Source organism: Hypomesus nipponensis, chromosome 24 (genome assembly GCF_054491055.1).
Source record: "Hypomesus nipponensis isolate SF chromosome 24, ASM5449105v1, whole genome shotgun sequence".
Lineage (NCBI taxonomy): Eukaryota > Metazoa > Chordata > Actinopteri > Osmeriformes > Osmeridae > Hypomesus > Hypomesus nipponensis.
This window is the reverse complement of record NC_140384.1, coordinates 10,727,501-10,750,368: the sequence shown is the minus strand read 5'-3', so window position 1 is coordinate 10,750,368 and position 22,868 is coordinate 10,727,501. Positions and strand designations below refer to the sequence as shown.

Here is a 22,868-nt window from a genome sequence, read left to right as displayed (position 1 = left end):
ATCATCACATATCCCAACCTTGTTAACTTGGTTGGTGTGAACAAAACATGAATTATACAATATACATACATATTTACAATACATCATACAAACATGAAGATTGTTATTTTGAGATTGAGCAAACAAGCACACCTAAACAAACCCAATCCACATTCCCCTGCCAATTAACAATGGGAGTGGCCGGTCCTACATAACTCGAGGCATTGTTCCAGTTGAGCTTCTTTTGGCTGTGTGCCACTCACCCAGGCGACGTGCTCACTAACAGGCAAGTAACACGCAAACGCATGATTACATGTTATCATTCCCAAGAAATAGAGATGATCTCCATGCCTGAAACTAGAATACTCTTAACCCTGCAGAGGAACTCCTGGTCTCATTGTAGAGCAGGGGTGTTCAGCCCTGCTCTTCAGGGGCTGCTGTCCTGTGTTTTTGATGTTTCCCTGATCCAGCACTCCTGATTCAGATGAATGGCTTCTTGTCAAGCTCTGAGGAAGCCTGATGAATCTTTATTTATATCAGGTGTGTTGGAGCAGAGAAACATTAGGATTGAACACCGTAATGTAGAGGAAGATGCATAGACTTGAACTAAGACTGCGGTTCTTCATACACTGACGGTACGTATGTTTGTGTGCATGTTTCCTTCCTCTGGTACCAGCCTGCTGCAGAACTGCTCCAGTACAACAGAGCTGAGGTTCTCCACCACGCCCTCTTCAACCACCTGTACACATCTAAAGCCCCTCTCATACAGGTACAACCAGATCCACACGACTGTAGCTCGTACAGGTAGTGGGCTATTACTTGCTTGACCAATGCTGCCTTTAGACTGCTGTTGTATACATCTATCATGTGAAAGAAAAGCGACAGATGAATGCGGTTCTGAAATGCCCGACTGTTTCAGGTGGCGTTGCCATGCCTGCTGGAGAAATCCCCTGCTCTCACTGTCGCCCCCCAGAGGCCTAACTGGTAAGACACGGTGCTGCGTCTGGTCCTGTCCCACATGGAGGTGGAACACAAGCTGCCTCTGCTCAGGGTCTACGTCGGCATCCTGCCACTCTTCATACAGGTTGTATCTGTGTGCACAGTGCTCTGCACATCGTCTAAAGTGAATCTAGGGCCCTGGTTGATTGTAAACTAGCTTGTACTGACTGCCATCATCAGAGCAACTGCACAGCCTCATATCTAGATGATCCATTGGGTACTTCAGACCGTTTTAGTTGGCCGTCTGTATGTGTCCTAACAGGATTGGTGGTGCGCGTTACGGTCTTGAGGAGCAGAGCCAGATCGCCTGGACGCCCTGGAGAAGACCATCGCTGTAGCCCGGCCAAGGTCAGGGGGTCACAGATTCCATTTCCTGTTGTGGCCCTTCTGTCAGCTCCTCAGTATCACTGTCTAAGGTGGCATCAGGTGACACACCCTGATGGACAGAGCCTCCCTACCAAGACAAGTACAGGTGTGACATGAACGCAGCTGGGAAGATCTCACAGCAAACTTGGTTATGTTCTGTTCCTGACTATTCTACAGGATGTGGACAGTAGCTGTGTCAGTGCTTCGCTGCCGACAGATGATATTCCAGAGACGTCAACCCTGCTGGATGTCCCTCCTCCTATACCAACCGTCAGACCCTGATCTGGATCAGACTGGGGGGACAGAACTACCATCAGACCCTGTGCTGGATCTGGACATGTTGTACTGTGTATTGTGCATGTGTTTATATAAAGTTTACAAAAGACTGATTCTGCTTTTGAACATGTTTATTTCAGCTCATTACAAACAACAAAAAACAATAACTTGGCTTTAGCCAAGTCCTTTTTTTGGTAAAAATGCAGGAGAAGGAGCTCGAGATAGCGCGTACAGGGGCGTTTTTAGGGCTGGAATTGCTCAGGAAGTAACCAGGGATTGTCAGCAGATTACAGCTGGCTGGGTCTGTCCTGAATGAACCAAAGGAAAAGAATTACAAAAAAAAAAAACCTAAGTGCAAATAATGTTCAAGTCAACATTAAAGACCATATTACCTCCAGGCTGACAACGTAGGTGAGTGGGCTCCTCAGTAGGGAAGTTGTCTCCATACTGTAACCAAACACAACAATGTGATTAACAAGTTGCGTAGAGGACAAGGCACAAATGAGAAAGCCAGACGAGTCTCAGTTCTCGTTCTGCTGGGGAGAACCAGTTTCCTCTTGAGGGGGGGGGGCATTATTGTCAGGATGGCAAATTGCATTTAACTTACATCAACTTCAGGGTGTTCAGACAAATTGGTATGGTTGCTTACTGTAAGATGAGGAACTGCGTGATCTTGAAGCGAGGCCAATAGACGAGGTTTTTGTCAATCTGATCCAAGGCCTTCTCATAGTTCTGACTTCACCTGAGAAGGACACAACCCTTTACTGTGTTGCTGGAAAAGCTGCTCTTTCAGGCAGCATTATTAACTATTATAGAAAGACAGACCAACATTTAATATAATTTGAAATCAACTTATCTTTTTCCTCTGCTGTTTGCTAATGGTCCAGTGGCACAGGTCGGTTATGTTGGTTTTGTCCTGTTGAGAGAAAATTAAGATCATAAGAATAGAGGCTTGGTACCTTCGACAAAACAAGTGAACGTCATGGATGTATGGCTGCTTAGAAACCTTCACGCGCATATCTGATTTAATTAACTTTGAAGGAGCAGAACTGTTTGTTACCTATGACGTCCCAGGAAACCTATAGGGACGAAACATTTGAGGTCAAAACTGGATCTAACATGCATCTGGTTAGCACACAGACGCTGCTTGAAATGTATGGACCCAATTAAAAAAGAAATCTGAAACCGAATATCTAGCTGCTTGCAATGTTTGGGACTACTTCGTTGTTATGATCAGTGACCAGTGCTCTTTTGTAAAGCTCTCTCTTGGAAGTCGCTTTGGATAAAAGCGTCTGCTAAATGCATAAATGTAAATCTAACTGGCAGTCGTTTGCATTGATTGACATTAAGATCACATGACCCATACCACATATCCAAATGAATGAGATCTAATGCAACAATCCCAGGATAGAAACAGTGAGCAGTAGGGATGAACGATTTAGGAAAATAAAATGATTGCGATTTATTATTAATAAATAAAAAATATATACTATTGATCTCCAGTCCGCAACATAACACACAAAGTTTAGAGAGAACGTACCGCTTTGATAATATTTTGGTATATCAAAGCTAAACGTAGGCTAGTAATGTGCGACGCTTTTATCCAAAGCGACTTAAAAGAGTTTTGCTTAAGTCACCGATCATAACGAGACAGGTTAGCGCCAGTCATGACATTGTGAAACCAAAAAAGTCCCAAAGGGAAGAACAATAGGACGCTTTCTTAAGGAGTAAGATCACAAATATGTGATTTCTAACATTCCAATTGAATATTTTTCGATAGACAAATGTTTAAGTATGGCTTCAAAACGTACTAATAAGACGGTAGCATTGCTACGAGTAGTATGCTAGGTGGCTAATTTAGCCCGGAAGCTTGCTACCGTTTCCGAAAAAAATCTTAAACCGTGGGGATCGTCTGAAATATTTAGAACTCAAGCATATAAAGGTTAAATATTAAAGGAACACTGTCCAGTCAGTGCCCTAATAAAAAAGTGTGCCACTGACAGAGTGATCTTATGTACGTGTATCACCGTAGGGCATCATATATCTATCGTGATGGACGCTGTTACTGCTAGCAATTTCCACGTGCCGTTTTAAAGTACGTGAATATGGAGTTAGGCTTCGAAACATTTAGATCAGTGATCCTGTCGGGTGATATTTGGCTTATTTGACACACTGGTGTTCAGCATTTTAGCTATGCATCGCACATGGCTTTGTGGTGTTTTTTAAGGGCTGAATTAGGTTGGTGGTGTTGCCCCGTAAGGTAACAACGTTAACCAAGCAGGTTTTGCACAATACTTGACAATGCGCAGCATCTCTTAAAGGTAAAATATTCGCATACAACTGACTTACTGTGCCTCTTTGACACGAAAGTGTCTGTAGTGTCAGGTTCTGTCGCGCCTGAGGCCATTTTACAGGGGTACCGTGCGAACTTGATCCTTTGTCTGAAAACTGATTTACTCTCGCGTGTCACGTGACCAACGGTTACAACATCTCGTTTTGGCACATCGCGATACTCTCGCAATTGCAATTAATCGTTCAACCCTAGTTAGCAGATTAACGGATCTGCCCCAAAGAAGGCAGAAACGACCTGTTATGTTTGATGCAGCTGTAAAACCATCCCACTTTAAAGATTATTTTCAGAATAGTTGTGTGTGCCATGTAACCTGAAGCCTTACAAAAAAGAGTCATGGGTTTGAACCCCAGTGACAAGTGTCCAGGGAACTCTCAACTTCTGTAATTTATGTTTGATAGACACTCCCTAAATACGTATTGTTGTGATGTAGCACAAGGAGTAAAGTATGCACCAGCTACGCTACCAAGAGTTATAAATCTTCAAATTGTAAACTGAGTCTTAGGTTCTTTTTTTCTTAACCTGGAATTAAGAAAAAAAACAAAAAACGTTTTTTTCCACTTAATTCCAGGTGAGGAAGGAGGGGCTCCTTTTACGTTGCCCAAATGTCCTGCGAACATCTGCAGCAGGGGTTGTGCGATCTGAAACAACCAGGAACACAGTGTTAATGTTAGGTACGGAGGAAATGAGGACTTGAAAGGGGACATCTTTAGTGCCCAGGCCACATGTTGAATGGCAGCTTTTCTAAGATCTTTTGAGCGCCAGGCTAGCATCCTAGCGCACTGACAGGAAGTCCGGGGGCCTTCAGGGAAGCGTCACGGCTGAGATTGAATTCGATGGCTGACATTGCAGGGGCCAACAGGAGCCTGAAGAGAAGAAAGGTTCCTTGTAAGGACCCTTCCAGAGAACCACCAGCCATCTCTCAGTATACAGTTTGTGACATATAAAGGGAATTTTTTGGGGGGAGGGAAATCTAGCCATATATGTTGTTGTTTTATTCTATATTTAATGTAGACATCTCTTGTGGAATGATCTTTTGAAAGGAGTCTGGATGATGTGAGAAGTACCTCAAATAAAAACTTTGTACCAGAATGAGTTTCTATATTTCAGTTTTGTTTGAAAATAAGGAAGTAGGTTGAGATTACCTTTAAACAAAGTATGATTTTTCCAGAACAGTTTGTATCCAAGTAATCAGATGTGTCTACAGTATCTTAGTAATGCATCATGAGTTTATGAATGTATTTCCTTGGTCAGTTTCAATGTTCTTCACATCAACAGAAGCAGAAACATGGATGGCAGGCAGAGGCAGGGAGGGGTAAGCAGAAGTGTTTTATTCATCCTTATGTAAATCCAGTCCTTTACAGTAGCCTTAATAAATCAGGGATCAAGTGAGTCAACATCAAACAGGGAGAGGAGGAGCACGCCGGTCTTACAAAAGAACAAAATGGAGAGAAGAAAAAGAGAGAGAGAGAAGAGAAGAGAGAGAGCGAGAGAAGGAAGAGAGAGAGAGAGAGAGAGAGAAGGAAGAGAGAGAGCGAGAGAAGGAAGAGAGAGAGAGAGAGAAGGAAGAGAGAGAGCGAGAGAAGGAAGAGAGAGAGAGAAAAAAAAGAAAGTCGATCTAAAAGTCCTGACGAGGGTAAAACCGACAAGTTCTCTTCCCGTTGGAAATCTCTACTTTCTAAAAAAAGATCTGCTACACCAGTTCAGAGCTCTGCAACAGTACGACGTCTCGCTGGTGAGTCTGGCTAGTCGACACGGTAGAAAATACCCTGCTTATCTGGTGTATGTTGTTACAAGACCCTTCCTCACCGACCAGGCGAAGATTATAGGTTTCACACCGGTCTTACATCCTACGTCTAACAAAAGGTCATTTGTTAATGCCTGGCTACATAACTAACGTCATAGTATATATATATATATATGTATATATATATATGTATATATGTGTACTGTGCATATACATGTACCATAGGTATATATATATATGCTTTAAACCAATATCAGCTACATGTTTAGTACATGTTTGGTACGTGGTACAATCGGTACGTGTACTGTCAAAGTCGCTGGACATTGTCTGACAGTGAATCTTGACCACCAATCCCATCCCCTGACAGTGAAGGATGCTCCTGCACGGCTAACTGTCCTTCTCCTGGACATCTTTACGGACCAGCTTCACAGGGGCGTTTAAACCAGCATCCATCCTTCATCCTTCAGCCCCAAACCTCTCGGTTTGTGAATTCTGGTATCTGCTACTTTTGTCTGACAGTACAGATGGAAAGGAGATCAAACGTCTCACGGCGTCCCTTTAAGAGTCCAGACAGGAGAGATGTCCTCTTCCTGTCTCTACTCTTCCTGTCTCTACTCTTCCTGTCTCCACTCTTCCTGTCTCCACTCTTCCTGTCTCTACTCTTCCTGTCTCCACTCTTCCTGTCTCTACTCTTCCTGTCTCCACTCTTCCTGTCTCCACCCTTCCTGTCTCTACTCTTCCTGTCTCCACTCTTCCTGTCTCTACTCTTCCTGTCTCTACTCTTCCTGTCTCCACTCTTCCTGTCTCTACTCTTCCTGTCTCCACTCTCCCTCTCCTTGAAAGGACCGCCCCACAATGGGGAAGCCCTCATATAACACTCTGATCTCCAGTCCCATGTTCTCTAGAGGAGAACCAGGATCAGGTCCAAGGTTGTCCAGAGCAGAGCCAAGATGTCTGCTCTGTGGATGATTAAAAGGCACAACTAATCTCAGACCAGCACTACCCAACACTAATACGAGCGCCTAGTGCCAGAGTGCTTGTAAACTGATCTCAAAGCAGCATCCCTCAGTGTCCCGCATCCCCAGTGAGGGTGCCAGGGTGCTGGGTCAGGGTGCTGGGTCAGGGTGCTGGGTCAGGGTGCTGGGTCAGGGTGCTGGGTCAGGGTGCTGGGTCAGGGTGCTGGGTCAGGGTTCTGGGCCAGGGGGATGGGTCAGGGTGCTGGGTCAGGGTGCTGGATCAGGGTGCTGGGTAAGGGTGCTGGGTCAGGGTGCTGGGTCAGGGTTCTGGGTCAGGGTTCTGGGGTCAGGGTTCTGGGCCAGGGGGATGGGGTCAGGGTGCTGGGTCAGGGTTCTGGGTCAGGGTTCTGGGTCAGGGTGCTGGGTCAGGGTGATGTAGGAATAGGACACAACGCAGCCCCCAGATGGATTGGGCTTGGTTACGTACAGATTAGTGCGCTAAAACGGAAGCAGATTATGAAAACCTCATTAAAAACCACTTTCAAATAGATCTTCAATCAAATAAAAACAATCAAAACCAAGATTTGTTTTGTCTTCAGACGAGGACTGTGTGTGTGTGAGTGTCCATGCGTGAGTTTGTACAGTTATTGTGTGAGTAAACATGAGCGTACTGCTACATCACGTATCCATAACGATGATTACGAGCATGGGAGAGCACGCATAGACCTGTGTGTGTGTGAGTGTGTGTGTGTGTGTGAGTGTGTGAGTGTGTGTGTGTGTGTGTGTGTGAGTGTGTGTGCTCTGGGCGGCTGTGGCTAGGAGGCGGTGGAGAGGTTAGGGCTCCAGCCCATCAGGTAGGCTCTCTCCAGGGTCCTCTTACAGTCCTGCATCACCGTGCTGAACACCACATGGGGGTACTGCACCACCAGTCTCTCCACTGTCTCCTCGTTCACCTGGAACACACACACACACAGAATGCTTTACCTACCCTCCCACTTCATTTCTACACACTAATTATGTGTATTTGTAATAGTGTATCCAGAGAGAGAGAAAGTAGGAGAGAGGAAGAGAGAGAGAGGGAGGGAGAGCGAAAGACTAGCAGGAGATTATGACTCCAGTCCCCTCCAAGGTGTCAGTGACCAGGGCCCAGACACACAGCAGGCCCTAGGACCCAGGGGACAAGCAGGGGGAACACCCGACCCACCCAGGCTGACCCCAGGAGGATGACACTGTGCAGAGAAGACTCCACATAAACACACACACATGCACGCGCACACAGGAATGCACAAACACATACACACACAGATGCGTAAAAGCACACACACATGCACATCTGTGAGAACACTCATCCAGGGTGGTGTAAACACATCTTGTATAGATGAACCTTCAATGCTTTGGTGTTTCTTTTTTCCTTCTGAGCACAAGTGCATTCTCTCCTCCCCTCCCCTCCTCCCCTCTCATCCTCCCCTCTCCTCCACCCCTCCTCCTCCCCTCTCCTCCTCCCCTCTCCTCCTCTCTTCCTCCCCTCCTCTCCTCCTTCCCTCCTCTCCACCTCCCCTCCTCTCCTCCACCCCTCCTCCTCCCCTCCTCTCCTCCTCCCCTCTCCTCCTCCCCTCCTCTCTTCCTCCCCTCCTCTCCCTCCTTCCCTCCTCTCCACCTCCCCTCTCCTCCTCCTCCCCATCTCTCCTCCCTTCCCCTCCTCTTCTCCACTCCAAATCTCCCAAGCTGGAAAGACGTCTTTAAGAGTCTTTCAGACACACAAGCCGTTTACTTCACACACACCCCTCCTCGCCCAGAACAACCAGGAACATTTGCATACAAATAAACGTAGACTCCCCAGAAGAATGAAGCTTTAATAGCAATTAACTTCTTGTATAGTGTCGGCTAATTAAAGTGCTGTACCACAAACAGGTAGGGGAGAGGAGGAGAGGGGGAGGAGAGGAGGGGGGGAACCTCCCACCCAAGACCTGGGGGGCTCAGGGCTCTATAGAAAAACTAAAGTGGGTAAATTCATTTAACTCCAGTTCATTACACTCCCTCCATCTGGGCTCTCCTCCCATATCTCCTCTCCCCTCCTCTCCCTTCCTCTCCCTTCCTCTCCCCTCCTCTCCCCTCCTCTCCCTTCCTCTCCCCTCCTCTCCCTTCCCTCTCCCCTCCTCTCCCCATCTCTCCTCTCCCTTCCTCTCCCTTCCTCTCCCCTCCTCTCCCCTCCTCTCCCCATCTCTCCTCTCCCTTCCTCTCCCCTCCCTTCCTCTCCTCTCCTCTCCCCTCCTCTCCCCATCTCTCCTCTTCCTCTTCCTTTCCCCTCCCTTCCTCTCCTCTCCCCTCCTCTCCCTTCCTCTCCCCTCCTCTCCTCTCCCTTCCCCTCCCTTCCTCTCCTCTCCCCATCTCTCCTCTCCCTTCAACTAGGTAAAGTAAGGATCTTTTCTTGGCTAGGCTAAACCCAGGACTACAACTTGAAGTCCACTTTAGTCTGTTGTGAAGCACAGTTCATGCGCGTTAGCGAACAAAAGTGACAAACCCTCTCTATTGCTTTCATAACATATTATGGTATGTGGCTAGTGAGAAGAATACGACACACACAGCTCGTTAATCAGGCCTTAATTACAATTAAGAGGGATCTAAAGAATAGACCTGTCATTTGGATGGGGGGGGTCGTTAGCTTCCTTAATGCTAATTTAGAGCCGCGCGTAAACACGGATGACACAAAATGGCTCCCAATCAAAACGCTGAATCATTCGCTAATTACAGGTTGCGGCAACAGCAACTCATCTAGTCATAACAGTGGAACTGTTTGAAGTGAATACTAAATAAGAAAACACATAAATAAACATTCCGGAAACTTTTCTAACCTGCGTTTATTTTAGTTTGAGAGGTTTCCTGCGGGCCGTCGTTCTAACAGGACATAAACTGCAGTTTTGTCAAGATGTATGTGTGTCTGTATGTGTGTGTTTGCATATGTACTATGTGTGTCTTATGTTTGTGTGTGTGTATATGTGTGTGTCTTGTGTGTGTGAGTGTTCATGCATATCGAAGCTGCTCTTTGGCTTTCCTTTCAACTACTTTCAAGCAAAGTGGAGCGAAAAAGAGAGAGAGGTGATGACAAAGAGAGGGAGGGAGAGAGAGCAGTGGCTCTGCCTCTCTCCATCAGTCATAAAGGTGACCTGGTCTCTCTCTCTCCTTTTTAAAAGCCAGCCTCCTTTTTAAGAGCCACTCTCGCATGCAAATGCCCTTCCGTACTCGTGTATAAAAGGGAACATTTAGCTTCGCCGCCAGAACCTTTTGCCGCTAACCGCCACGTCACTAGAGATGAGTAACGGGGCAGGCGGCCGCGCCCATCGTAAATCTGGGATCAGAACAAACAAACCACAAACAAACGTGGCGGGGACGGGGGGGGGGGACGGACTGTCAGAGGATGGAGGGATGAAGGAAGGAGAGAAAGACTCTCTGAGAGATGAAGGAGGGATAGAAAGGCAGGGTGTGTCTCTGAGAGTTATCTATGGTGTGGAGGTAAACTACAGCACGTCCCTCCAGACCAACAGAGAATCACTCTGAGTCTCTCACCTCCTGTGGAAGAACGACGACCATGAAGAGACACAAGGCTTCTCCCTCTCACCCTCCTCACCCCTCCTCTCCTCCACCCTCCTCTCCTCACCCCTCCTCTCCTCACCCCTCCTTCTCCCTCCACCCTCCTCACCCCTCCTCTCCTCCACCCTCCTCACCCCTCCTCTCCTCACCCCTCCTGTCCTCACCCCTCCTCTCCTCCACCCTCCTCTCCTCCACCCTCCTCACCCCTCCTCTCCTCCTCACCCCTCCTCTCCTCCACCCTCCTCACCCCTCCTCTCCTCACCCCTCCTGTCCTCACCCCTCCTCTCCTCCACCCTCCTCACCCCTCCTCTCCTCCTCACCCCTCCTCTCCTCATACCTCCTCTCCCTCCACCCTCCTCACCCCTCCTCTCCTCCTCACCCCTCCTCTCCTCCTCATCCCTCCACCCTCCTCTCCTCCACCCTCCTCACCCCTCCTCTCCTCCTCCACCCTCCTCTCTCCCTCTATAGAGTACATCAGTCACTCTCTAAATAGGTGTCAAGCTAAATGTTTAAAGGAGGGTTTATGTAGCAGAGCAAGATGAGCCTCTGTAGGGCAGCTGTGAAGGAAGGCCTTTACGGCTGCCCTTAACACTGCCTGAAGGAAAACACCGACTCAATTAGAGCTCATAAAGAAATGACCTGGACAACTGGAGGAGGAGGAGGAGGGGAGGGAAGGAGGAGAGGAGGAGGAGGAGGGGAGGGGGAGAGGAGGAGGAGGGGAGGGGGAGAGAAGGAGAGGAGGAGGAGGAGGGGAGGGGGAGAGGAGGAGGAGGGGAGGGGGAGAGAAGGAGAGGAGGAGGAGGGGACATGAAGAGAAGCACTACTGAAGTGAACATGGATGGGCCCTAAAAGGTCAGCTCCTACCAGAGGAGCAGGCAGAGCACTGTACCAGGGGAGCAGGCAGAGCACTGTACCAGGGGAGCAGGCAGAGCACTGTACCAGAGGAGCAGGCAGAGCACTGTACCAGAGGAGCAGGCAGAGCACTGTACCAGGGGAGCAGGCAGAGCACAGTACCAGAGGAGCAGGCAGAGCACAGTACCAGGGGAGCAGGCAGAGCACTGTACCAGGGGAGCAGGCAGAGCACTGTACCAGGGGAGCAGGCAGAGCACAGTACCAGGGGAGCAGGCAGAGCACTGTACCAGAGGAGCAGGCAGAGCACTGTACCAGAGGAGCAGGCAGAGCACTGTACCAGGGGAGCAGGCAGAGCACTGTACCAGAGGAGCAGGCAGAGCACTGTACCAGAGGAGCAGGCAGAGCACTGTACCAGGGGAGCAGGCAGAGCACAGTACCAGAGGAGCAGGCAGAGCACTGTACCAGAGGAGCAGGCAGAGCACAGTACCAGAGGAGCAGGCAGAGCACTGTACCAGAGGAGCAGGCAGAGCACTGTACCAGAGGAGCAGGCAGAGCACTGTACCAGGGGAGCAGGCAGAGCACTGTACCAGAGGAGCAGGCAGAGCACTGTACCAGGGGAGCAGGCAGAGCACTGTACCAGGGGAGCAGGCAGAGCACAGTACCAGGGGAGCAGGCAGAGCACTGTACCAGAGGAGCAGGCAGAGCACTGTACCAGGGGAGCAGGCAGAGCACTGTACCAGGGGAGCAGGCAGAGCACAGTACCAGGGGAGCAGGCAGAGCACTGTACCAGAGGAGCAGGCAGAGCACTGTACCAGGGGAGCAGGCAGAGCACTGTACCAGAGGAGCAGGCAGAGCACTGTACCAGGGGAGCAGGCAGAGCACTGTACCAGAGGAGCAGGCAGAGCACTGTACCAGAGGAGCAGGCAGAGCACTGTACCAGAGGAGCAGGCAGAGCACTGTACCAGGGGAGCAGGCAGAGCACTGTACCAGAGGAGCAGGCAGAGCACAGTACCAGAGGAGCAGGCAGAGCACTGTACCAGGGGAGCAGGCAGAGCACTGTACCAGGGGAGCAGGCTGGTCAGGCCATGCCACACACACACACACACACACATACAGAGCAGGTCTGGTCCTTCTCACACACTCACAAACCTGTACAACATCAGGGGGATAAGGCACACACACTCGTCCAAACACGTGTATGAAACACACCTACACACACACACACACACCTACACACACACACATACACGCACACACCCTCATACACGCACACACATTCCTGGCTAAACAGCAGAAGCCCTGGGGAGGGGGGAGGGGGGGGGAGGACAGAGAGAACCTCCAGACACTAAACGGGCCCAGCCCACACTCCATCATGTGTTTCCACGGTGACCAGGTGACCAGGGGAATGTTTGGAGGGCATTCCTAGGAACAAGCCAAACCCTGCTCCTCAGAAGAGAAGGAGTAGAAGGGAGGGGATGAGGAGAGGAGGAGGAGAGGGATGGAGGAGGAGAGGTGTATGGGGGGATTATGAGAAGAGAGCAGTTACTTTATAAAACAAACTGAATGACGTAAAGATGTACAACCTTGCTCGCCCTTGGGGGCCAGAGGGAGAGAGGGGCTTAAAGTAAGGGGGAGGGTGGGGGAGAGACAGAGAGCCTTTATAAGGCCCAGTTAAGAGTGTGTGTGTGTATGTATATGGGTGTGTGTAGCGTGTGTGTGTGTGTGTGTTCCCTGCTGAAGGGCAACACAGACATCTCTCACACAGCCAGGGCGAACAGTCTTTCACTCTGTCTGTCTCCACTGCCCCTCGCTCTCACCCTCTAGAGGAGAGGAGATGAAGGGATGATGGAGGGATGATGGTGAGGGCTTCTGTTAAGACTGAATCGATACGAGGCCCTCGAGAGAGAGAAAGAGAAAGAGACAGCAGGATTACACCACAAATGACACAGTGTCACCTCCTCTAACTAGTCCAGGCAGGCAGACAGACAAGAGAGAGAGACAGGCAGACAAACAGAGAGAGAGAGAGAGAGATAGAGACAGGCAGACAGAGAGAGAGAGAGAGAGAGAGAGAGAGAGAGACAGACAGACAGAGATAGAGAGAGGCAGACAGAGAGAGAGAGAGAATCTATAGACAGCAAACTATAGAAAACAAACTTGAGGTTTCTAATTAGGGTTGTTTAGATGTGCAAAAAAACAGTCAGACATGGTTTGTGTCCTCTGAGAGAAGTGTTGAAGCTGGTAACAAACGCTCCAGCTTCCTGTTAATCGTCTCCTCTCAGCCCGGTGACAATTACCAGCCGGTAAATAAATGATTGCGTCCTACAACAACTGATGGTCGTGTTTTTAACAAGGTCCGACTGGAAGACCTGGACCAATCGTGAGGTGGAGGGAGATGGAGGGAGAGGGAGGGAGATGGAGAGAGATGGAGGGAGAGGGAGGGAGATGGAGAGAGGAAACGAGGGGATAAAGGGAAGGAGGGACATGTCGTTTTAATAACAGTGTAAAAGTTTTACTTTCAAACGACTTAATGACGCCTGGACCTGTTAAGTGAACATGTCTTCTAAAGGCAGGATAAATGGTCTGGACTTGAACAGTACTGGAGGGGAGGAGAGGAGGAAGGAATAGGAGAGGAGGGTAGAAAAGTAGTTGAAAAGGAGAATAAATCCAGTCCACTTAAGGCACCCTCCTCCTTCTCCACACTAACAGGACACAGGACAATTCCAGACCAACATGACCAACATTTCACTTCCTGTCTAATGAACCGGTCCTGTTCATGACAGACCTACCCACACACAAACATACACACACACCACGACACAAAACCTCATACGCACATACACCACAGATACACATCTCAAACACACACACACTTACACCATGCAAACACACATCACCACACTGTGTGGCCTATATTGTATATCCTGTAGGCATGTTTGAGCAAGCATGTGTGTGTGTGTGAGCGCGTGTTTGTGTGTGTGTTTACGTGTGCAGCTCTGTGCAGTATTGATTGGCTGTAAAGGTGTAAACATCTGTTTTGGTTTTGTGGTTCGTCAAAACAGCTCGAAAATGTTAATTCTCAAGGAGACAGACTTTGCATTTGTGCAAAAACACTCGTCCAAGATTCAACAGCGGTCGGGAAGTTGAAAAACCCGGAGTCCTTTTCATCCCGGTGTTTCTGGAGAACACATTGGCCTCAGCACAGACACAGCAGGGAGCGATACGAGGGGAGCGATACGAAGGGAGCGATACGAAGGGAGCGATACGTGGGGAGCGATACGAAGGGAGCGATACGTGGGGAGCGATACGAGGGGAGCGATTCGAGGGGAGCGATACGAAGGGAGCGATACGTGGAGAGCGATACGAGGGGGAGCGATTCGAGGGGAGCGATACGAGGGGAGCGATACGAAGGGAGCGATACAAGGGGAGCGATTTGAGGGTAGCGATACGAGGGGAGCGATACGTGGGGAGCGTTACGAGGGGAGCGATACGTGGGGAGCGTTACGTGGGGAGCGATATGAGGGGAGCGATAAGAGGGGAGTGATACGACCATCGTTTAGGTTTTGGAAACACTTCTGAAGGTCATCTCTGAAGTTTAATACCTCCACTGCTTCCCAGCCTATCACAGAGATCTTACCTCCACTGCCTCCCAGCCTATCACAGAGATCTTACCTCCACTGCCTCCCAGCCTATCACAGAGATCTTACCTCCACTGCCTCCCAGCCTATCACAGAGATCTTACCTCCACTGCCTCCCAGCCTATCACAGAGATCTTCCCTCACTGCCTCCCAGCCTATCACACAGATCTTTTGGGAATTAACTCTCAAATCCCTGAATATGATATATTTTGCATCCTGGCGCTAGCTTCACAGGGGGAGTGTGTTGGGAGGAGAGACAAGAGGAAAAGGAGCCAAGCATCAGCTTGTTCCCAGACATGGTGTACAGGGCTGGACGTCAGGCTAAACTGATCTTTATTTCTCTGTCTTTCTCTCTTCCTTCTCTCCATGGTGGAAGAGAGAGGAGGGGGCGTTCTTTCCCCTTGTCGTCAGTGATGCTTCAAAGCTCCGTGAGGAAGAAAAAAAACAAAAAGTCAAAAAAAGAACCGATTTGATGATGTTTTTGGGAGAAGGGATCAATAGCGTTCTTTCTCCCTGTCGGGCCATAGTGGTCTGGCCCTGAGGGCAGGCTGTAATGAGAGGAGGCCGACGGAACGCGCCATTCTCCAGGCCCTGGGGGAGCAGTTTTGGCCTCAATGCTCCGTTTTGAACTGTGCGAACGGCGAATAGTAGAAATTCCCCTGAAAGACTTTCAAAGGATGTGAGTTGCTTCCTCATACAGCTTTACACACACACACACACACACACACACACACACACACACACACACAAGCCTGTAACACAAAGGAACAAAGACACTCATACACAGATCCATAAATGCCTGTAACACCCCAACACAAAGACTCACACACGCATATTCACACCCATCATATTCACAAACATCTGAAAACAAACAAAAGAAGACACACACACACACGCCACAGAGACTGCATGTGTTTCCACAGAGGACTGTGAAAGAGACCAGGAGAGAGACCAGGAGAGACACCCGGAGACCAGGGAGACACCAAGGAGACACCAGGAGACCGACCAGGAAAGAGACCAGGAGTGAGATCAGAACAGAGACCAGGAGAGACACCCGGAGACCAGGGAGACAACAAGGAGACACCAGGAGACCAGGAGAGAGACCAGGAGAGACGCCAGGAGAGAGACCAGGAGAGAGACCAGGAGAGACGCCAGGAAAGATACCAGGAGAGAGACCAGGAGACACCAGGAGAGAGACCAGGAGAGACACCAGGAGAGAGACCAGGAGAGACGCCAGGAGAGAGACCAGGAAAGACGCCAGGAGAGAGACCAGGGAGACTGACAGACCGGCTAGTGTTGAAGCCAACAGATAATCTGAGTGGTGTTTCCAGTTTAGACCAACAAAGAAGAAAACGACACAAATACACACAAACACACACAGGCCTTGTAGGGCAGGACTTTAGATGAAAATAGACCTACTCAACCTTCTTTTGATAACATTATGAAAGCAAACCATTTCTCTATCACTCCCTCTTTCCCTCCTCTACATTTTAGACCCCACACTAGCTCTCCTCTCAGTACAGACAATATTGTCTCTCTCTCTCTCTCTCTCTCTCTCTCTCTCTCTCTCTCTCTCTCTCTCACACATACACACACACTCTCTCTGTCTCCTCTTGAAAGGCAACAAGCTAGATTGTCTCTACTGTTCATGATGGAAAGACCTTCTTCTAATTCACTTAGTGCTCTTCATTCAGATACAACCCTGGCCTGAAACACACAAACACACTCATACAATCACACACGCACATTCACAAGCTTGCATGCAAACGCACACACACACACGCACACACACACACTCACACACACACACTCACACACACACACTCACACACACACACTCACACACACACACTCACACACACACACTCACACACACACACTCACACACACACACTCACACACACACACTCACACACAGTCTATCCACAGGCCAGAAGGCTGTGTGTGTGGGTTTCTATGTACGTACACATGTGTGAGTCTGTGTGTGTGTGTGTGTGTGTGTTTGAGCTTCAGCAGTACCTTGTCACACCTCATGAGGCCCAGGTACCTCAGAGAGCAGCTGGTCCTGGCGATCTGAGTGGCTCCCTGGTCTGTGATGTCCTTACACCAGCCTGCATCCACTGTCTCTATAGTCCTGCTGTGTTGCCCTATGGCTATCAGAGCTGGGGGGGGGGGGAAGGGGCAGGAGGGGAAAGATAGAGTGGTATTTAGGATACAATGAATTTGGCTATTTGGACATTGGTTACATACACACACTGTAGGCCACAGATGCACAAGCAAACACAGAGCCACATGTTTATTCTACTGCAGGACTAATCCATTACAGCGCTGCCATTAGTCAGACCTATGCCAGGGTAGGTGTGGGCTGCCAAGAGACGCATGCCAGTGCAGGGGGTGTGTGTGTGTGTGTGTGTGTGTGTGTGTGTGTGTGTGTGTTAGCTGAGTAAGGACAGTGCCAAGGGGAAGTGTAGCCTGTGGGTACCACTGTCTGTCAGTGTCTGGAAACACTCTATGTCTCTCTGTCTCTCTCTGTCTCTCTCTGTCTCTCTCTCTGTCTCTCTCTGTCTCTCTCTGTCTCTCTCTGTCTCTCTCTGTCTGTCTCTCTCTCTCTCTCTCTCTCTCTCTCTCTCTCTCTCTCTCTCTCTCACACACACAGTGTAGACAGAACAAGTGAGGAGTGGAGATCATTTGGATTCCTGTTCTACCAAGTTGGCAGATATTTCAGGAAACTGCTGTAATGAAGATGTACTCCACAATCAATCGTGCTATCACACACACACACACACACACACACACACACACGGGCGACAGCCGGCCCTTTCTGATCCATCTTCTAGCTGCCAATCGTTGTGAGGGCAGAGAGGAGCGAAGCGCTGGTCTGATCGATCAGCAGAGCTGCTCTGTGATCGACTGATATGGCCTACTCAACCTCCTCACGCCAGCAGAGAGGAGAGGAGAGGAGGGGAGGGGGAGGAGTGGAGAGGAGAGGAGCAGGAAGAGGAGAGAGGGAGAAAAGAGGAGGGAGAGGGAGGAAAGGATGAAAGAAGTGGGGAAAGACAGGCTCGGTCTGTGACTACACCTCCACTTTGCTACATAGCCGAAATGTTGTTGACGTTTGAAGAAATGCATTTAGAGAGGAGAAGAGGAGAGAGGAGAGGAGGAGAGGAGAGAGGGGAGGAGAGAGGATAGCAGGGGAGGAGAAGAGGAGAGAGGATAGAGGGGAGGAGGGGAGAGGGAGGAGAGGATAGGAGGGGAGAGGGAGGAGAGGATAGGAGGGGAGAGGGAGGAGAGGATAGGAGGGGAGAGGGAGGAGAGAGGAAAAGCAATAGAGAACAGTGAGAAAAAGAGAGTGAAGACACACACCTGAACATCTCTATCATCTCTATCATCTCTATCATCTCTATCATCTCTCATCTCTCTCCAAACCATCATCATCACCATCCAAAAGAAAAGAAAGAGCAAAGAAAGAGAGAGGAAGTGTTTGCAGTTAGGACATGGGCCCAGTCATGTCTCTGATATGATCTAAACCAGCCACCCTAAAGTGTGTGTGTGTGCGCGCGAGTCCGTTAACTTGCCATGGGAAAAAACTAACTCTTTGATGTGTTTTATGGTGGTCCCCCTCCCTCCCTCCCTCCCTCCCTCCATCCCTCCCTCCCTCCCTCCCTCCCTCCCTCCCTCCCTCCCTCCCTCCCTCCCTCCCTCCCTCCCTCCCTCCCTCCCTCCCTCCCTCCCTCCCTCCCTCCCTCCCTCCCTCCCTCCCTCCTTTCATCTCACCTCTGTCACCCCCCCCCCTCTCTCTCTCTCTCTCTCTCATCTCTCTTCCTCCCTCTTTCCCCTCTCTCTCATTCTCGATCTCTTCCTAATCTCTTCATGGCTGTATCAAAGTTCATTGGTGGTTTATTTAAGGTCAACATTTTAAATGATTCCTCCTCTCCCTCCTCTCCCTCTCCTCCTCCTTCCTCCACCAGACTACTTAGTGACAATTAGAATGGTCCCAATGATTTGAAAAGGAGAAGGGAGAGGGGGAGACACACCTCACCTCCCCTCGTAGCACAACATCAAGGACCGAACAGTCCCCTCCCTCATCCCTCCCTCCTCCCCCACCTGTGTCGCCCGGCTGCTGTCAGTGTGTGTGTGTGTGGGCATGACCCCTGACCCCCCCCTGCTCCTGGGCTCTCAGGGAGATCAGACCAGTCATCCGTAGATCTGGGGTGTGTGTGTGTGTGAGTGAGTGTAGTGTGTGTGTGAGTGAGTGTAGTGTGTGTGTGAGTGAGTGTAGTGTGTGTGTGAGTGAGTGTAGTGTGTCTGACCTGTTTGTCCAACCTTGACACGTTTTGGTGTGTGACCCACCCTGGTCAGACAACTATTCAACACTGGTCTCACACACACCCACACACACACACACACAGGTCACACACACACACACAGGTCACACACACAGACACACACAGTTTCCAGTCGTATGGGTCATTTTCAGGTTGGCTGCTTGTCATTAAACTAATTTCATTACTGACTGATGATAAGAGATTACAGCAGGAGTTAGGAACACCGGAGGAAGGAGGGGCGACACACACACACACACTCGGACATACACACACACCCTCAGACACACACACACTCTTTGACCTTGGAGGGAGATAACTATGACAACAGTAGCACGGTCAATGTTCTATCCTTACTGTGTTCTCAGATTGAATACAAACTCTCCCCCTCCACCCCCCCCCCCCTTCTCTCTCTTTCTCTCTCTTTCTCTATCTTTCTCTCTCTGTCTCTCTCTGTCTCTCTCTCTCTCTCTCTCTCTCTCTCTCTCTCTCTCTCTCTCTCTCTCTCTCTCTCTCTCTCTGTACTGTAAGTGTAACAGTAATAGCTCTTAACTCAGTTTCAAACTCCTAGAATAAAGATCCTTCTAGATCTAAGCCTGACCATTACTCAGATGAATGTCAGGGCCCATTACTGCTTATGGTGCGTGCACACACACACACACACACACACAGACACACACACACACACACACACACACACACACACACACACAGACACACACAGACAAACACATACAGAAACACACACACAACACACACATGAACTAACACACATACAAAAAACCACCATGCAAAGAAACACATTCACAGAAACACACACAGGACCCAACACACACACACTCTTTCTGATCGATACCTGGCCATATTTCAAACACCTTTTCAGTTTATGACAAACCCCTCCCATTTGAGAGCAAACATGGGGAACCGAACATCTATAACTCTCAGCCGACAGATTGACTGCTCTCATGAAATTGATAAGTGCTTTTAAATACAAAATGACAGTTTGAGAACCTTGTTTTTCGGCACGCCAACGTCTTCAGATCCTGTCGTAAAGAAAGAAAAGAGAGCTCTCTCTCTCGGATGTAAAGAGAAAACATAGTTCCTTTCTTCTTTTTAAGGGGGCTGAGTATTTCTGGGTTTATCTGTGTGTATCTACCTGACCCAGATGAAGAGGGTTTCCACCCAGTAAACACACCGGGCAGTACATCTGCTGTCATGGAGACCAGAGTCTTGTTAGGACTGGCTTTCATCAAGGTTCTGGTTTTTATGTTTGTTGGCAACAAGCTTTCCTACTTTTGAACAACCTAACCTGCTCTCCTCACTCTCTCTTTCTCTCTCTCTCTCTCTCTCTCTCTCTCTCTCTCTCTCTCTCGTCCTCTCTCTGTCCCCCTCTGTCTCTCTCTGTCTCTCTCTCTCTCTCTTTCTCTGTCCCCCTTCTCTGTCCCCCTCTCTCCCTCCCCCCCCCCTCTCTCTCTCTCTCTCTCTCTTCTCTCTGTCCCCCTCTCTCTCCCCCTCTCTCTCTCTCTCTCTCTCTCTCTCTCTCTCTCTCTCTCTCTCTCTCTCTCTCTCTCTCTCTCTCTCCAAGAGGGTGGGATATGTTTAGCGTTGCTGTTCTCTCTGTGTGACCTCTGACCTCTAGGACAGGGGTCATCGCCTGCCGTCAGGGTTGAGGTCCCAGCAGGGAACCACAGTCTGCCACACACACACACACACGCCCACATACTCTCACACACACACACACATATACACACATCTCTCTCAAACTAAAAGACCATGAACAAACCAGCTAAACGTCCATCTTGATCATTTACGGTCTGACTGTACTCACTCTGAACAGTGTGTGTGTGTGTGAGTGACTGTGTGCGTTAACTAGCATAGCACACACAGTGTGTGTGTGTGTGTGTGTGTGTGTGACTGTACTAGCTAGTGATCCACTACACCTTGGCTATAAATGACCAGCTCATTACAGTAATGCAGTCCACTTACTAGGGGAAGATCAGCGTATGTGTGTGAGTCTGAGAGAGAGTGTGTGCATGTGTGTGTGTGTGTATGTGAGAGAGTGTGTGTGTGTGTGTGTGTGTGTGTGAGAGTGTGTGGTATACTAGGAGGAAGGGGGGGAGGGGCGTCTGGAGTTGGTACAAGCCCTTCCTACAACTGTGACATCATCCCTCTGTAATAAATATCAACATGAAAGAGAGAGGGGGGAGAGAGAGAGAGAGAGAGAGAGAGAGAGAGAGAGAGAGAGAGAGAGAGAGAGAGAGAGAGAGAGAGAGAGAGAGAGAGAGAGAGAGAGAGAGAGAGAGAGAGAGAGAGAGAGGGGGGCTGCAGTGATAAGGGGGTTGGGGGTTGGAGGTTGTTCTGAGCAGAAGTGCTTTTCATTAGGTTAAAACCATCATCACAGCACACTGGTGTCACTACTGGAGAAAACTGGTCTCTCCCTGGAGGACAGGGGGAGAGAGGGAGGTGGAGGAGGAGAGAGGGAGGTGGAGGAGAGAGGGAGGTGGAGGAGGAGAGGGAGGTGCAATGAAAATATTTAAAATGAGTAGAAACAGGAGAAGAGGAGGGTGAGAAAAGGGAGAAATTGTGAGAGAAGAGTATAGAGAAAGAAGGAAGGGAGAGGAGGGAGGGCAGAAAAAGGAGGAGAGAGAAAAGGAGAAAGAGAGAATGGGGGAATGAGAAAGAAAGGGAGAGAGAAGGGAGAGAGAAGGGAGAGAGAAGGGAGAGAGAAGGGAGAGAGAAGGGAGAGAGAAGGGAGAGAGAAGGGAGAGAGAAGGGAGAGAGAAGGGAGAGAGAAGGGAGAGAGAAGGGAGAGAGAGAACGGCGGAGGTAGACAGATGATCTAGAAAGGAGAACAAGCTTGATTCTATTGATTGTTTCCTTTTGGCTGAACAGTTACTGTACTGTGAGTGTGTGTGTGTGTGTGTGTGTGTGTGAGAGAGAGAGCTTTAGGGTGGGGCAGAGAATCAAGAGTGCCCTCTAGTGCTCACCCTTCCAGAACGGGAGAGAGGGGGAGGGAGAGAGGGGGAGGGAGAGAAGGGGGAGGAGAGAGGGGGGAGGGAGAGAGGGGGGAGGGAGAGAGGGGGGAGGAGAGAGGGGGAGGAGAGAGGGGGGAGGGAGAGGGGGGGGAAGGAGAGAGGGGGGAGGAAAAGAGGGGGGAGGGAGAGAGGGGGAAGGAGAGAGGGGGAGGAGAGAGGGGGAGGGAGAGGGGGGAGGGAAAGAGGGGGAGGGATAGAAGGGGGAGGGAGAGAGGGGGAAGGAGAGAGGGGGAAGGAGAGAGGGGGGAGGGAGAGAGGGGGAGGGAGAGAAGGGGGAGGAGAGAAGGGGGAGGGAGAGAGGGGGGAAGGAGAAAGGGGGAGGAGAGAGGAGGGAGGGAGAGAGAGACAGATAGAGGGATGGAGAAAGAAAGAAGGAGAGAGAGAGACAGAGAGACTAGAGGGAGAGAGAGGGAGGGAGAGAGGGGGGTTGTGATTAGTCAATTTCCATTTGGGCTTCACAGGAAGTGAGGATTGATAGGTTGAAGTGTAAAAAAAATCAGCCACATTAGTCAGGCCTGCAATCAATTAACTCTCCTCTCCTTTCCTCTCCTCAAACATCACCTGCCTGCCTGACTGACTGCCTGCATGCCTGTCTGCATGCCCACCTGTCTGCATACTGGGTAGTAGATGCAGGTACTTGGTGAAAAACGATACAGCAGAACGGTGTGTATCAGCTCATATTTCAGTTTATCAGCTTATCATCCGCAAACTCAAAGACAGTGACACAGAGAGGATGAGGTCTGCTAACAGTAACACAGAGAGG

At 49.6% G+C, this 22,868-nt stretch overlaps 2 protein-coding genes and 1 long non-coding RNA gene across 8 annotated transcripts in view; 1 reads left to right on the top strand and 2 right to left on the bottom strand.

Moving 5' to 3' along the window:
• Window positions 1-202: 202 nt before the first annotated feature.
• LOC146233196 (TELO2-interacting protein 2-like) lies at window positions 203-1,733 on the top strand. 5 transcript variants are annotated; one of them, XR_014742222.1, is made up of 5 exons: window positions 203-265; window positions 656-748; window positions 899-1,063; window positions 1,241-1,404; window positions 1,522-1,733. XR_014742222.1 is itself a non-coding variant. In XM_084690077.1 (5 exons), the coding sequence occupies exons 1-4, from the start codon at window positions 499-501 to the stop codon at window positions 1,314-1,316; spliced, it is 255 nt and encodes an 84-aa protein (XP_084546203.1). In that variant the 5' UTR covers window positions 341-498; the 3' UTR covers window positions 1,317-1,326; window positions 1,522-1,733. The 5 variants fall into 5 exon arrangements, 1 of the variants encoding a protein (XP_084546203.1); XR_014742223.1 differs by lacking the exon at window positions 203-265 and adding an exon at window positions 339-519 and having other exon boundaries at window positions 1,241-1,450; XR_014742220.1 differs by lacking the exon at window positions 203-265 and adding an exon at window positions 340-519 and having other exon boundaries at window positions 899-963.
• A 6-nt stretch (window positions 1,734-1,739) lies between these two features.
• On the bottom strand, window positions 1,740-4,119 carry LOC146233195 (uncharacterized). 2 transcript variants are annotated; one of them, XR_014742225.1, is made up of 5 exons: window positions 3,970-4,100; window positions 2,681-2,699; window positions 2,270-2,536; window positions 2,013-2,067; window positions 1,740-1,928 (listed from the first exon to the last, which is right to left on the bottom strand). It is a non-coding gene; the product is annotated as an uncharacterized LOC146233195 (long non-coding RNA). The 2 variants fall into 2 exon arrangements; XR_014742224.1 differs by lacking the exon at window positions 2,681-2,699 and having other exon boundaries at window positions 3,970-4,119.
• A 1,162-nt stretch (window positions 4,120-5,281) lies between these two features.
• fbxl17 (F-box and leucine-rich repeat protein 17) overlaps window positions 5,282-22,868 on the bottom strand; it is a 94,158-nt gene continuing 76,571 nt past the window's right edge. The window contains 2 exon segments of the mRNA XM_084690723.1: window positions 5,282-7,626; window positions 16,768-16,910. Coding sequence (XP_084546849.1) covers window positions 7,489-7,626; window positions 16,768-16,910 — 281 coding nt within the window. The 3' untranslated portion in view covers window positions 5,282-7,488.